Raw genomic sequence first — 13,643 nt, 5'->3', positions numbered from 1 at the left:
TAATGTAACCAAAGACGGCATTTGAAAAAAATCTGCATAGTTCGAGAGTTGCAAGATTACACTCATCATTGTGTTATATCACTCTACAATTAAATGAAGAAATTTTGATTTTCATTTTCGCAAAATGGGCATAGAACTAGATTGTGTAGAATACTGTGTGGAGTGTTTGTGAACATCAAGTTCTAGTCAGCTTTCTCCATACATATGAAACAATAGTATCGCCTTGGCAACTGAAGGACTTCCCGATATTTTCCCTCGGTAACTTCACAATAAACGAATGATCTGAAAATGAATGTCCGTTGACTGGTTTATATAAATTACATGAAGGTAAACTTAAATCTGAAATATTTTCAGGTTATCCCTGATTCTGTTGGAAGGAGTCAATATAATGGTAATAGGCTATCCAGCAGAGTACAGCCCTTGACACAGAAGAATGTTACTGGGTAGTCTCAAGCCATTTGCTGGAGGAGGGGTGGAAGTTGGGGAGGGGTGTATGTCAGAATGTAGGGATCCTTTCAGCTGAAACTCGGCTGTTCCTGCATGAATCTGCCTTCTGCCTGTATATATGTTATATATGAAGCGATAACAGGAACATGATTGATTTCCACTGTAGAATGTGTTAAACTGTCTTTACTTTTGCTTACAGTTTATAAATGATGTATCCCGGTGGATCCGTTTATACCTTAAGAAACCATCTAGTTATATTCTTGAAATATATTTCTTTATTACATTCCAACTTTCCTCATGTTGTTTATCTGAAATTTTTATCTGCGGGCACAGACACTCAGACTAACAGAGAGATTAAGTTAGATATATATATATATATATATATATATATATATATATATATATATATATATATAGAGAGAGAGAGAGAGAGAGAGAGAGAGAGAGAGAGAGAGAGAGTGAGAGAGACAGAGAGAGAGAGAGACAGAGGGAGAGAGATGGACTGTGTAAATAAATGACAAACTATATACCAAGGAATACGTACACTTAAAACTTTTATTCAAAATAACCAAACATGGAATTCACTTATGTCATAACATGATTAAGGTATGTAATGATGCACTTACAAACAACCCATTCTTGTATGTATAAAACAAAACAAACAACCCATTCTTGCATGTATAAAACAAAACAAACAACCCATTCTTGTATGTATAAAACAACAACAAACAACCCATTCTTGTATGTACAAAACAAAACAAACAACCCATTCTTGTATGTACAAAACAAAACAAACAAACCATTCTTGTATGTACAAAACAAAACAAACAACCCATTTTTGCATGTATAAAACAACAACAAACAACCCATTCTTGTATGTATAAAACAAAACAAACAACCCATTTTTGTATGTATAAAACAACAACAAACAACCCATTCTTGTATGTACAAAACAAAAACCAAACAAAAAATCAACGACACTGGTGTCGGCTTTATTGGTAAACAACACACCGAAATTGTATAACAAATGTTTGTAACCAAGTTCAACAGTCCATGTAAGAGAAATCCTCTTTAACAAAAAAAGATCAGTGGATCCCAGTGTGATGCTTTCAAATTGTGCTCTGATGTGACACACACACACACACTGCTCATTCGCCATGCAAATGAAGTTGATTATAATATTATGACATGTAGCCATTATGCAGCATACTTCCATGCCCTTTTATACAAGCCCACTACGGGAGCTATAGAAAATGGGAGAAATTCTTCAGGGAGCAAGAAACAAATAAGACCTTTACAAACGTTACTGTATATACTTGCGTACAAGTCGAATGCAACTCGAAACTGCATAGATGAAGTCCTGCTGGTGTATTATGCTTTGGCAGCTCTGGGTCTATGCAATTTTTTTGGATTAATATGTAGAACAAACAACACAGACCCTGATCTGCAAGTTCATTAATGTTGTTTGCAGTTGGACCTAACTTATAAGCAAGTATAGATAGTACTTATGATTGTCAGGGCCACAGAGAATGATCACAGGCCCTGGGGTGAGAAACACCCAGACCTCCTAACTTATAGGCAAGTATAGATGGTACTTATGATTGTCAGGGCCATATAGAACGATCACAGGCCCTGGAGTGAGAAGCACCCAGGCCTCCTAACTTATAGGCAAGTATAGATAGTACTTATGATTGTCAGGGCCATATAGAATGATCACAGGCCCTGGGGTGAGAAACACCCAGACCTCCTAACTTATAGGCAAGTATAGATGGTACTTATGATTGTCAGGGCCATATAGAACGATCACAGGCCCTGGAGTGAGAAGCACCCAGGCCTCCTAACTTATAGGCAAGTATAGATAATACTTATGATTGTCAGGGCCATAGAGAACGATCACAGGCCCTGGGGTGAGAAACACCCAGGCCTTCTAACTTATAGGCAAGTATAGATAGTACTTATAATTGTCAGGGCCATAGAGAACGATCACAGGCCCTAAGGTGAGAAACACCCAGGTCTCCTGACTTAAAGGCAAGTATAGATAGTACTTATGATTGTCAGGGCCATAGAGAACGATCACAGGCCCTGGGGTGAAAAACACCCAGGCCTCCTAACTTATAGGCAAGTATAGATAGTACTTATGATTGTAAAGTACAAAGGACCATAGAGAATGATCACAGCCCCTGGGGTCAGAAACACCCAGGCCTCTCCTAGTTCTTGTTCAAACAAAAAATTTCTTAAAAACATTAAAAAGTATTGCTTGGCTTGGGCTCCCTTACAGGCCAGGGCCCCAGGAATATATTCCCGGTTGCCTCCCACCTTGTCAGCCCTGACAGTACAGTAATAGAGATGTGTGTGTGTTTGATTTTTAACATAGCTTTAACAATTTTAGTCATATCACCTGGAAGTCTGCAGCATGGCAGTTTATAATTATGTCTAGCACTGGGCATCATTCAGGTATTATGACATATTACGGTAATCATGGCACAATTCCATCTAACACTTAACATGCATAAACATAATAAATAAATTATACTTATTCTACAAGAAACTCACGCACCTCAGGAATTTGATAAAACTGTGGCCATTGGTCTAATAGATCCTTCATACATTTCTGACAGATATTCCAATAGTTTCTAAACTCGACAAGCATTTCCAAAAGTTTTGCTACACGTTTCATGCCCCGGTTTTCCTTTTCTGTGACATACACAAGACATGTGGTGAGGTCCCACTGGATAGAATCCACCTTTTCTTGGCACTGCAAGTCACATCGATCTAAATAGAATAAAATTCATACCCAGTTTATTAATCATGTTATAAGGTCACCTGATTGATGCATAAATCGGATGAACAGAGGATAATTTTGTAGAATATCCTTTATAGTGTAAATCTTTCATCCCCAACTCTGACAAGACTAACACAAAAAGCACACGTTGATGAGTTTTTCTTAACATGTTGATGAGTTACTCTTAACACATTGATGAGTTACTCTTAACACATTGATGAGTTTCTCTTAATATTTTGATGAATTACTCTTAACACATTGATGAGTTACTCTTAACATGTTGATGAGTTACTCTTACCCATGTCTTCTGGCTCAAAATCCCATCATTTTATGTCCTGTACCACTCTATACAACTGAATGGTTTTTTGTTGTTATGCCAAGAAAATCAAACAAAGACACTTCTACCTTACAGTTTTTGAGCAACATACCAAAAAGAATGGTTATCATCAATGAGATAATGTCATTTAAAATGACACCAATCATAATCAGAATTACAATGCATGTGTTTAAGTAACCTCAAAGTACACTTTTATTTTTCATTTACAAATGTTCATATTAAAAAGAGAGAAAAAGATGAACATACAGATAAGGAACACTAAAGTAAAGAATGGAGCTGCCAATTTCTCTTGTAAATTGAAATTCTGAAATCAGTCAAATGTTAGAACTATGAGACTTTTCTGATTTATACTTAATTCCCTAAACTGTTTTTCCTATAGTGACTATGTCAACTAGAAGACTTTAGCAAAGTCTCCAAGACTATCAAGACCTACAATAATTATTTGCTGAGAGAGAAATTATCTCATGACATTTACTGCTAATAAAAAACATCTTTGTCTGTTTTCCTTAATGAGACTATATACCTGTAAATGTGAGAGCTATTCCCAATAATAACACTTCCTCCTCTTTGGAAAGCTGTAAGTTTTGAAGCTCCCGGGCAAGACTGCTCTTTGCCTGTATCATTTTCCTGTCCATTACTTTGGAGAGTTCATCAAAGTGAAAATCCCTGCCACACAGTGTTGACCTTATCTGAAGGTCAACATTGATTAATCTATATGTGGCAAGCATTTCTAAATCAAATCGCGCACCTGAAATTTAAAAAAAATGACAGTTACTCTGATGTACTACATACTGTGTCCTGGTTTTGAATAGCTGGAATGAAGCTGGTCCTGATGTAAAAATGTCTTATATGATACCCCATTTCTCACTAAAACTGAGGTGTGATAACAATTTTGTATGTTGTGGTTTTTGTTTTGTTTTCTAAATTTATTAACAAAGATTTTTAGAAAACTTTTCCATGACATTTTGTCTCCAAATGCCCACCATATTACTGTCCTTCTCATATCCTACATTACTTGTTGCAGTACAAAAATGACTTTTCCTGAAATAGTGTCAGCTGCTAGTTGATTAGTTTTATGTGAACTATTTGCTATGTTATAATCAAAATTAATGTACAAAACTTCCAAATACAAGCCTGACATTTCTTGAAGTTTCTGTGTACTGATAGTACTCACATTCCTTTAAAATTATTTTAAAACACTGATAAAACAACAAAGATGGGTATTTTACCATAACAAGGCAAAACAATATTTCACCATCAGATTCAGCTCCATAGTATATATAACTTTGTCTAAATGAAAACGTTTAGTAAGGGCCATCGTGTGAATAAGCTTAGTCAACTCGTACACAAATCTGCATGAAATTTGTTTACCCATGTTTTGAAGATGCAAAATTACTATATTATGTGAAACATTTGGTAGAAGAATGTCTGCAGTCTGTGCAGAACGGGGATTATTTTGTTATACCATCATGACTCGCTCATACGTTGAATCCAACTTACAATACAGACCAAGAACTGCCATCACATAATGCACAGGTAGATCAGGGTCTATATTGTTGGTTCTAATAATTACTCCAAACAAACTGCACAGATCCAGATCTGCCAGCAAATTATGCAACAGCACATCTGGATCTATGCAGTTTGCAGGTGTACTACACTCAACACCATATCTGGATCTATGCAGTTTGCAGGTGTACTACACTCAACAACGAGAACATTATACCTATGCTGACCGTGACATCTAAGGTTAAAGAAATTAATCTGTGCAAAATACACCTGAACATATAAAAATAAGACTGGCAAGTGAATTAATTTGATATTACAAGTGAATTAATTCAATATTACATAAGTCAAATTTAGGTGATAAATGTAAAATAATAATAGTCAAAACATGGATACAGTAACCTATAAGAATGTGTCTCTAAGATTTTTAAGTCTACAAGTCTTGGTGAACAACATCTAGAGCATTTCAGTTTAAAAATTCTAATGTTTGGCTAAAATTTAGCCTAACTTTCAATACAGATCTTCCTTTGGGCATAGCATGCCATGGCAGTGTCACTCAAATGTTGAGGAAACGTTAATGTGACAAATTCTGCTGTCTTTCAGATCATCTTCAGGATGCCATGTCTAGAAATAAGTGCATCTCAGAAAATGAATCCAAGTAGTCCTTGATGATATATGTATACTGATGATGCCAGTTGTAATTTCTTCATTTTGTGTCAGAATTTTTATTTAGACCCTTAAAAACTAGACCTGATAGTGTTGCCAGGAAATGATTAAAGATTCTAACATAAGCCTGGCATGGTCACACAGACACCAACAAACCATACACAAGCTATATTGCATAGTCTGCTGTGCAATGCGAGGTAATAACTAATTGTTGGCAGTCTGACATTGAGTAAATGTTTAATAACATAGTTTGTGATGTTATGTGAGATAATAACTATTTTTTTGCAGTCTGATATTGAGTAAATGTTTAATTACAAAGTGTACTGTGTTATGTGAGATAATAACTATTTATGCCAGTCTGAAGTTGAGTAAATGTTTTATTACATAGGGTACTGTGTTATGTGAGATAATTATTATCCATGCCAGTCTGAAGTTGAGTAAATGTTTTATTACATAGGGTACTGTGTTCTATTTCATAAGGTAATGGTCATAAAAGTTATATAAAAGACTCATTCTAATTCAGACTCAGATTGCTTGTTGTTAACTTAGAGTAGTAATCTAATGAGCTGATACATACACTTTATAAGATTGGTCTGGTCGTACAGCGGTAGATCTGCAAAGCCTCTGATGGACCTTGAAAACGAGATTATTTTGGGGAGCTTGGATTTGACGCAGTGAAATAATTCAAGAATCAAGGATTGTCTGTCATCAATATCTATCCCTGTTTCTGAATAAAATTGATGATATTCTTCTTTGGACAATGGTACCAAGACACCAAACAGTTCAGTCTTGAGTTTGTACTGTTCCTGAAAATAATTTTGAAAAAAAAAGACCTACTATTTATATTAATTGTTGCATATTTATTCTTTGTGTATTTGTGTGAAACCTTTGACATTACTGTAATCAGCACCATTTTAAATATACAGAGAAGTGACCAAAAACAAGCATAAAAAATAGTCATGGTATAAAGCATACAACATCAAAAATTCAGATGAGCTTTTTGCGTTTAATCTTCTTAGAAGGCAAATAATAAATTTCATACAAAAAATTAGTCTTTTCTTGATATGAAACAGTATATTTTGTTGATATGAAACAGTATATTTTGTTATATTCTGCTCATCAAGTTTCTGTGGTGAGATCAAAGTAGGAATGTGAATGACAAAAATGGTTGTGTGTACACGCATCATGTAAGAGACAGATGGACAGACAGATGGTGGGTCATTCTAATTCTACACTATTAAAATCCTGATTGGTGGATGAAGCAAGAAAATGACATTCAAATATGGCACTTACGGAATATTCTAGCTGTCTTTTTGCAATCTGATCCTTCTGCAGTTCATAGATCATTTCAAATTCTTCGCGTGCTTTCATCATCTGAGCTATGATCCCTTCCATCTCATCCTCAGAGACATGGAAGTTAAAAACGGAATTTAACCTCTTTGATTCTGCAAGACTGACACCAGTGGAGCGCATGATATTTGAAGGAAGTTCCCAAGTTCCACCTGGAGTCTGAAGATGTAACTTGGAATCTTGGTCCATATCTGACAGCGTTGGGTCAGTCTTAATTCTTTTCACCTCTTTTATGTTTTCTGACTTCCTTGTAAGTGAGTATCGCCCGATTTTTATGGCTAAAAATTGGAAATACCGATATTGAGATAAGAAGAAGCCAGGTGATTGGAGACCAGAATGTAAACAAGTGAACGTTTAGTGTTAGTTCTTTTTTCATCAATTACCTTTCTTTTTCTACAAGCACCTGAACAGATTTCAGTACAAAATCCAAATCCATAAATAAAGATTTGTTGATAATTTGTAGGTCGTGGTGTAATTACTTACTTACTTTGGGAAGTTTGGGTAAGTATAAAAGTATTCGCTCAAGGTAAAAATAAAGAGTATGATTTTTTTCTCAGAAAGATATAGTTAAGATATACTCTGCAGCTGTGTTTGGGAGGCAGAGGTGGCGATGGGACAGAATTTCTGTGAAGCAATACGTCAGATAAAATGCCCACCTCCATGTAAATATTGATTACTTTAACCTGAACCAGATAATATTTTAGACCAACAGTGATATGTGTGCCAGATTCATAAACAAAATACTTCAAAATGTTAACAAAAAGGTAGTTTCAGTGAAACGGGTGATTTCACTGGATAATTTAACACTCGCTTGCTTGTGGTTGTTTATCTTAAACAAACAACAACTGTGATCAGACAAACAGAAATTTGTTAAGAGAGTTAGAAAATGATACAAAGAGGAGTAGAAAGGAAAGGGAAAAAAATCACCATCTCTGCTCATTCCTGCATCAAGACATTTCTTGTAACGACATTGTGCACAAGTGATCTTCAATTGGGAAAATTCGTTCTTGTTGATCTCACTCATCGCTTCATTTGAACATGTGCATGCCAAGTTAATGGTCTTTTTCTGAAGAAGTCGTCTAAAGAAAGCCTGTTATATTTAAAAGAACATATCAAAGCATTAGGGATACTGAATGAAATGGCATTGTACCATAAACTGTAATTAAATTCTGCACACTAAGATACAGGTTACTACAAATGAAGAAAACTTTCGCTAAATTTCAATGTAAATTCTTGATTAAATTACTGAATTGTTCAAATTTACTCCACAAAATATTTTCTTGGTTTTACGTAACTTTATGAACTCAACCTTTGTCACTTTTGATAATATAATTTGTGGCTTCTGTTAATACTAGTGGATAGTTCTCCGTCCTAACTATATATACATGTAGGTTGGAAGAGAGGTAACTTTTTCGTTCTGGCACTGTATTATCAACATCTGTTACAACCATGAGCATCCAAAGGAAATGTGGGGATGGGGATGGAGACAGAGTCATTTTGATCATTTGAAATCATATGGCTAAAATACATGTTAGTACAAGTGAGACCTGAATTTCCTCACAGCACTAAGTCAATTAAACTGAACTTAAGCCTTCCCATTCAGCCTTGATTCCTTCACAGCACTAATCGATGCAGTACTCTACTACTTAACTTACACTGATGCTGAAAATTTCATATTGTACTAATTAATCCTTTACCATTCAGTATGATCAGTAAATCGATCTACTGATAAGTGACTGGTCATTTAAAGGGGATGGGGAGAGGGGTGCAAACATGCATTTCTTCTGAACCAGGATATTTTTTTATTTACCTCAAGGTAACATCTTTTTGGAACTAATTTAATGGATATAACTACTGGGAAATTTTTCTCCATAAATCGGAGAAAAGCTATATTTGTTACGTTATTCAAGGGCCACAAGTTGTTTCACCCCAACCCCACCACCGTGAAAATTGAATGATCAGTCCCTAAAGTTGTAGTGCATTTCTTTCTTTGATATTCTGGCAATGTGTTTAGATCAATTGTGCTATATGGATTAACCTGAGATATGGTCCATTTCCTTCCTGTTGCCATTCATCACAAGGTCAGATTGTCGTATAATGTGTATAAATACACTGTACACTGATACATAGAAAAAAGTTAATCGAGAGGAACATTCGGTTTGGTTTGGTTTGTGCTTTTACGACGCGGCAACACTGGAAAGTTATTAGAGCCGATGCAACTGGAGTGAAGTGCCTTTCCGAATACAACTCCATTGTAGCATACCCAAGTTGTGATCCGGCTGGTACAATTAGAAACCCGCAACCTTTATGTGTGCGAGTAGTCCACGCCACTCACTGAGCCACTACTATGGGTAAATGGCACCCTGAAGCGTAGACCAGCAAGTTGTTCTCCACCTTTTTTTTTTTTTGACCGCCGCCAGTCAAAAACAAAAAAAAAGAAGGTGGAGAACAACTTGCTGGTCTACCGGAGGCGATGATGATGGCCCAATAGGGTTTCGGCGCCCCAACATCTCTGGCGCTTGGGGCAACCGCCCCGTCCGCACCCCCATCCCCGATAGTAGGTCCTCGATCACGTGAACATACATGTATACTAGATGTCCGTCTACAATAATCATCAAACTCGACTAAGCTAAACTAATATTTTTCTGCGTGTGTGTGTGAGAGAGAGAGAGAGAGAGATTACCTTACACGCCTCGCATGTATATGCCCCATAATGAAAGCCTGAGGCACGGTCACCGCACACTCTACATGGAGGTAACATCGGTTTATCAGGCGTCTCTGACGACAAACTAGCTTCTGCTCTCTCCATTTTGTTTGGAAACACAAATCAGACGAACTGGTATACAGTGTTAATGTATAAGTTTTTAAGTCTTCAAACCATATGGAGACCGGAATTTATCTCGTACATTCATACAGGCCTAGTGATTTGTCTAGAATGACGGCTTCCACCTTGATATATCGTCATAGTTAAAATTAGTAAAAATTATGTATTAGACAGTCCCTGCAAGGCATTCATCTTGTCATCTGATTGTAAACTAAGGATTGTCTCTTTCTGCAAACTGAATTCTAAGTTTCGTCATCCATTATGTAAATGGATAACAGTAAACTGCCTTGAATCAATGGGTTACCAAACTTAATGCATTACGACACGTCAGGTGAGTGTGAAACAATTTCCGTTTTATAACCCACTGAAACACTCTTGGTCAAGTAGAAACACATTGAGTAACAAAACAACGAGCTGAATCGGAACTATGAGACCTACAATTTGATTATGTGTGAGAGTGGATGGATCTCTCGAGCCGATATATTTTTTTTTAAAAATGTTAATACAAGATAATTCTTTTTCTTTTAACAATTATAACGAGCACTGCAGATTCTTTTATTGTATAAATCAGAACACAAATATGTTGTAGCTTTACGAGTGCCGAATTTCTTGTTTTCACAAATAATCCGTCGTTTTTCTTTCCCATACCCCATGACAAGAAAATTATAACATGATGAGCTCTCTGAACGTACTATCAGCATTCTGAGTGATGGGACGGCGATCATAACCACATAGACCGAGATGAATATAATGTTGATGATGCGTACAGGAATGTTTCGAGTACAGGAATCAACTCAATACTAACGATTCGATACCGATGTAAAGCACTCATCAGATTCTATGGATTTCCATTATAATAAAGTGCTATAGGTGGCCGAGTGGTATACGGCCATTGCATTTACATATCGCTGACATTTCACCTTTGTTCGCGTGAGTTCGAGTCTCGGCTCGGCCATCGTGGACACGTGAGAAAACTTGCCATTAGTTTCCCGTGGGTCGGTGGTTCTTCCCAGAGGTTTCCGGGTTCTTCCCCCGCCATATATATTGGCCGCCATGTATAGTCTGTTATCTACTGAAATTTGGCGTTAATCCCAAACCAAATTAACCAAAACAGCAAACAGCTATTGAATAAGTAAGTCATTATTAGCAGTGAATTTAGAAACGTTAACTGATTTATCCCGTTATGTAAATTATTCATGCTGTTCTCACCATTATATTTTTTTAAGAAGTTCGTTATGTTCTGAAATCGTAGAAGTTTGTACAAGTTTATGATTAATACATCATGATAGATTATGCGAAAATGTTTTTATATCCACTCTTTTGCAGACGTATTGTGATATGTCATATAATCCCGGATGTCTGTTAGATGATTACGAGCGTTAGTTCTCAGCTTCAAGGTTCAATACCTGTCATGGCCAGCTTGGGTCGCATCTGCACTTAACTTCCACTTAATGAATGATATACCCAAATAAACTGGTGAAAATGCCGTTGAAAATCAACCAAGACGCCATTCTCTGCTCGAAATAAAAACTCCGTCTTGTAACCGAGAGAGATGTCGTGGGTCATGCTGATGACGAAACAAAGCTTTCGGATTCTGCATGTAGCCCCGGGCGGAGGGAAATGGGAGATCAAAAGTTACATTAGTGCAGTTAAAAATGAGTCAAATTTGTTACTTTGAGTTCCGGATGTGAGTTAAAAATGAGTCTAATTTGTTACTTTGAGTTCCGCATGTGAGTTAAAAATGAGTCTAATTTGTTACTTTGAGTTCCGCATGTGCTTATTGAGAGTGATGATCAAATATTTCTGAAGAAATTTGTGATGGTGCCCACTTTTATAAATATAGAATGTATCCATTGGATTTTGGAACACAAACGGTTTAGCTGAGGAAAACGTTACAGTGTATTAATAAAACTAATTCCAGTGTGTTTGTGATTTATTTATTTTTTTCTCGATGAAAGGGTTGTTTTCCGTTTGTTATATGTACATCATATTCGGATCATATTCAGAAGTATACCGGACCCCCCGACAATCTTTAGCATGCACAGAATCTTTCACTTGAAATATTAGCTGACGTTCTATCAGCTTTGATTGGTGGAGTACCGCGGTGCCAGAACTAGCACCTTTCGTTTTCATCAACGCCTTCTTTCCACAGTAAAATATTTTCGAATAACAACTCTCCGTGAAAGCACAAACTGTAACAGGTCACAAACTCTGTGTAACAGGGTCACTAAACGCCCAAACTCTCTGTAACAGGTTTGCAAACTCTCTGTAACAGGGTTACAAACTCTCTGTAACAGGGTCACTAAACGCTCAGTGGAATGTCATACAATAAGTTTTAACGTGCATGTCTGGACAAGCAAATCGTCTATCCTTTAGGGCCATCCATTCAGTACGTACGCAAAAATCTGGCAAAGCTTGACCCCTCCCTGTACACATGTGTACTTTTTTTTAACAACACCACCCCACCCCCCGCGTATCTACCTTTGACGCACCCCCACACCCCCGAATTCTATAGAACGGCCTATATTTAAATCACGCAGAAACGATCAAGGATTAGTAATATTAACGTGTTTAATAAAACAGATAGTCCATCGATGCTGAATGACTGTCTGCATCAAAGAAATAAGCTGTGTAACTTTAAAAAGTTTGTCTAGTGTCCATTAAAATTCAAACGCCGACTGAACCCAGTCAAACAGATTACGTATTAGACAAATTATTATCGACGTTTCCACCACCCCACCCAGTTTCCTATGCGTACGTACATTATCAGCAGACCCACCCCCTTCCATACGCAAGCGTATGCATTTGGGTTAATACCATCCCCCCATGTGTACGTATTAAATGGACGGCCCCTTGCGTCAATTAAGGAAAATCAATTAGCAATTGTCAATACTGTCTCGACCGCTCCGGTGGCTTAGTGGTTAGAGCGTCCGCCTCGGATGCGGGAGGTCGTGGGTTCGATCTCCGGCCGAGTCATACCTACAACTTATAAAAATGGGTACAAACAGCTTGGCGCTCGGCATTAAGAGGTTATGACTGGTCGGCCTGGTGTCAGGATAATGTGACTCGATGAGACATCATGCTACATGTCTGCGGCGTGGTGCCCCCGTGCTAGACATCACTATAAACTGACACACTGCAGACATCGTAGCGATATGACTGAAAAACATTATTTGTAAAAACAACCCCAACATACCAAAATCTACCTCTGAAACAATCAATGAGCACCAAAACTCTCCACGCAGAATCAGAAGGGAAAACATTGCACCACAAAACATACCCTCGAATCAGGAAACAAAAGAACCAAAAACTACAACCCACATTGTAACAAACCATGACCACCCTGATAACACTCCAGATACAAACAAAACTGTCACCCCCAAACATCCCCAAATCTAACACACACCCCAATACAGAATTAATACAGGAAGTAATGAACCTAACAACACGAACCATAATGCAAGATCTCAGTAGCATAATCAGAACCCTCAAAACCATTTTCACCATACTAGCTGATTGGACCACAAGACTAACAGATAAAGACAACGTTAAAAATGAATAGTACAAAAAATAATAAAATCACCATCTGGCAATGGAACTGCAGAGGAATCTTTAAAAACCTATCAAAACTGCAGAACAAACTGAATAATACGGTCATAAAACCAGACGTAATCTGCCATAAGGAAACCCTCATAACACAAGAACACAAACGCCTGCCCAAACTACAAGGCTAT

General features: G+C 37.1%; 1 protein-coding gene across 2 annotated transcripts; it reads right to left on the bottom strand.

Moving 5' to 3' along the window:
- Nucleotides 1-984: 984 nt before the first annotated feature.
- On the bottom strand, nt 985-10,272 carry LOC149806316 (nuclear receptor subfamily 1 group D member 2-like). Of its 2 annotated transcripts, none has more exons than XM_089951530.1 (6): nt 9,769-10,272; nt 8,013-8,175; nt 7,029-7,363; nt 6,313-6,541; nt 4,090-4,314; nt 985-3,219 (listed from the first exon to the last, which is right to left on the bottom strand). In XM_089951530.1, exons 1-6 carry the CDS (start codon nt 9,892-9,894, stop codon nt 2,981-2,983), a joined length of 1,317 nt encoding a protein of 438 aa, XP_089807656.1. In that variant the 5' UTR covers nt 9,895-10,272; the 3' UTR covers nt 985-2,980. The 2 variants fall into 2 exon arrangements, with proteins under 2 accessions (XP_089807656.1, XP_089807665.1); XM_089951539.1 differs by having other exon boundaries at nt 9,774-10,272.
- Nucleotides 10,273-13,643: the final 3,371 nt, after the last annotated feature.

The sequence above is a fragment of the Sinohyriopsis cumingii genome, chromosome 1, assembly GCF_028554795.1.
Source record: "Sinohyriopsis cumingii isolate HCF-2022 chromosome 1, ASM2855479v2, whole genome shotgun sequence".
Lineage (NCBI taxonomy): Eukaryota > Metazoa > Mollusca > Bivalvia > Unionida > Unionidae > Sinohyriopsis > Sinohyriopsis cumingii.
Note: the sequence above shows the minus strand (reverse complement) of the source record. Positions and strands in the feature narration are given on the sequence as shown.

Coding starts and splice junctions, on each gene's coding strand:
- LOC149806316 (XM_089951530.1), bottom strand. CDS start 9,894: ATGGAGAGAGCAGAAGCTAGTTTGTCGTCAGAGACGCCTGATAAACCG. Junction 7,364..8,012: donor TGCAGGAATGAGCAGAGATG/GTGATTTTTTTC, acceptor TCCAATTTTTAG/CCATAAAAATCGGGCGATAC. Junction 6,542..7,028: donor AAAGACAGCTAGAATATTCC/GTAAGTGCCATA, acceptor AATTATTTTCAG/GAACAGTACAAACTCAAGAC.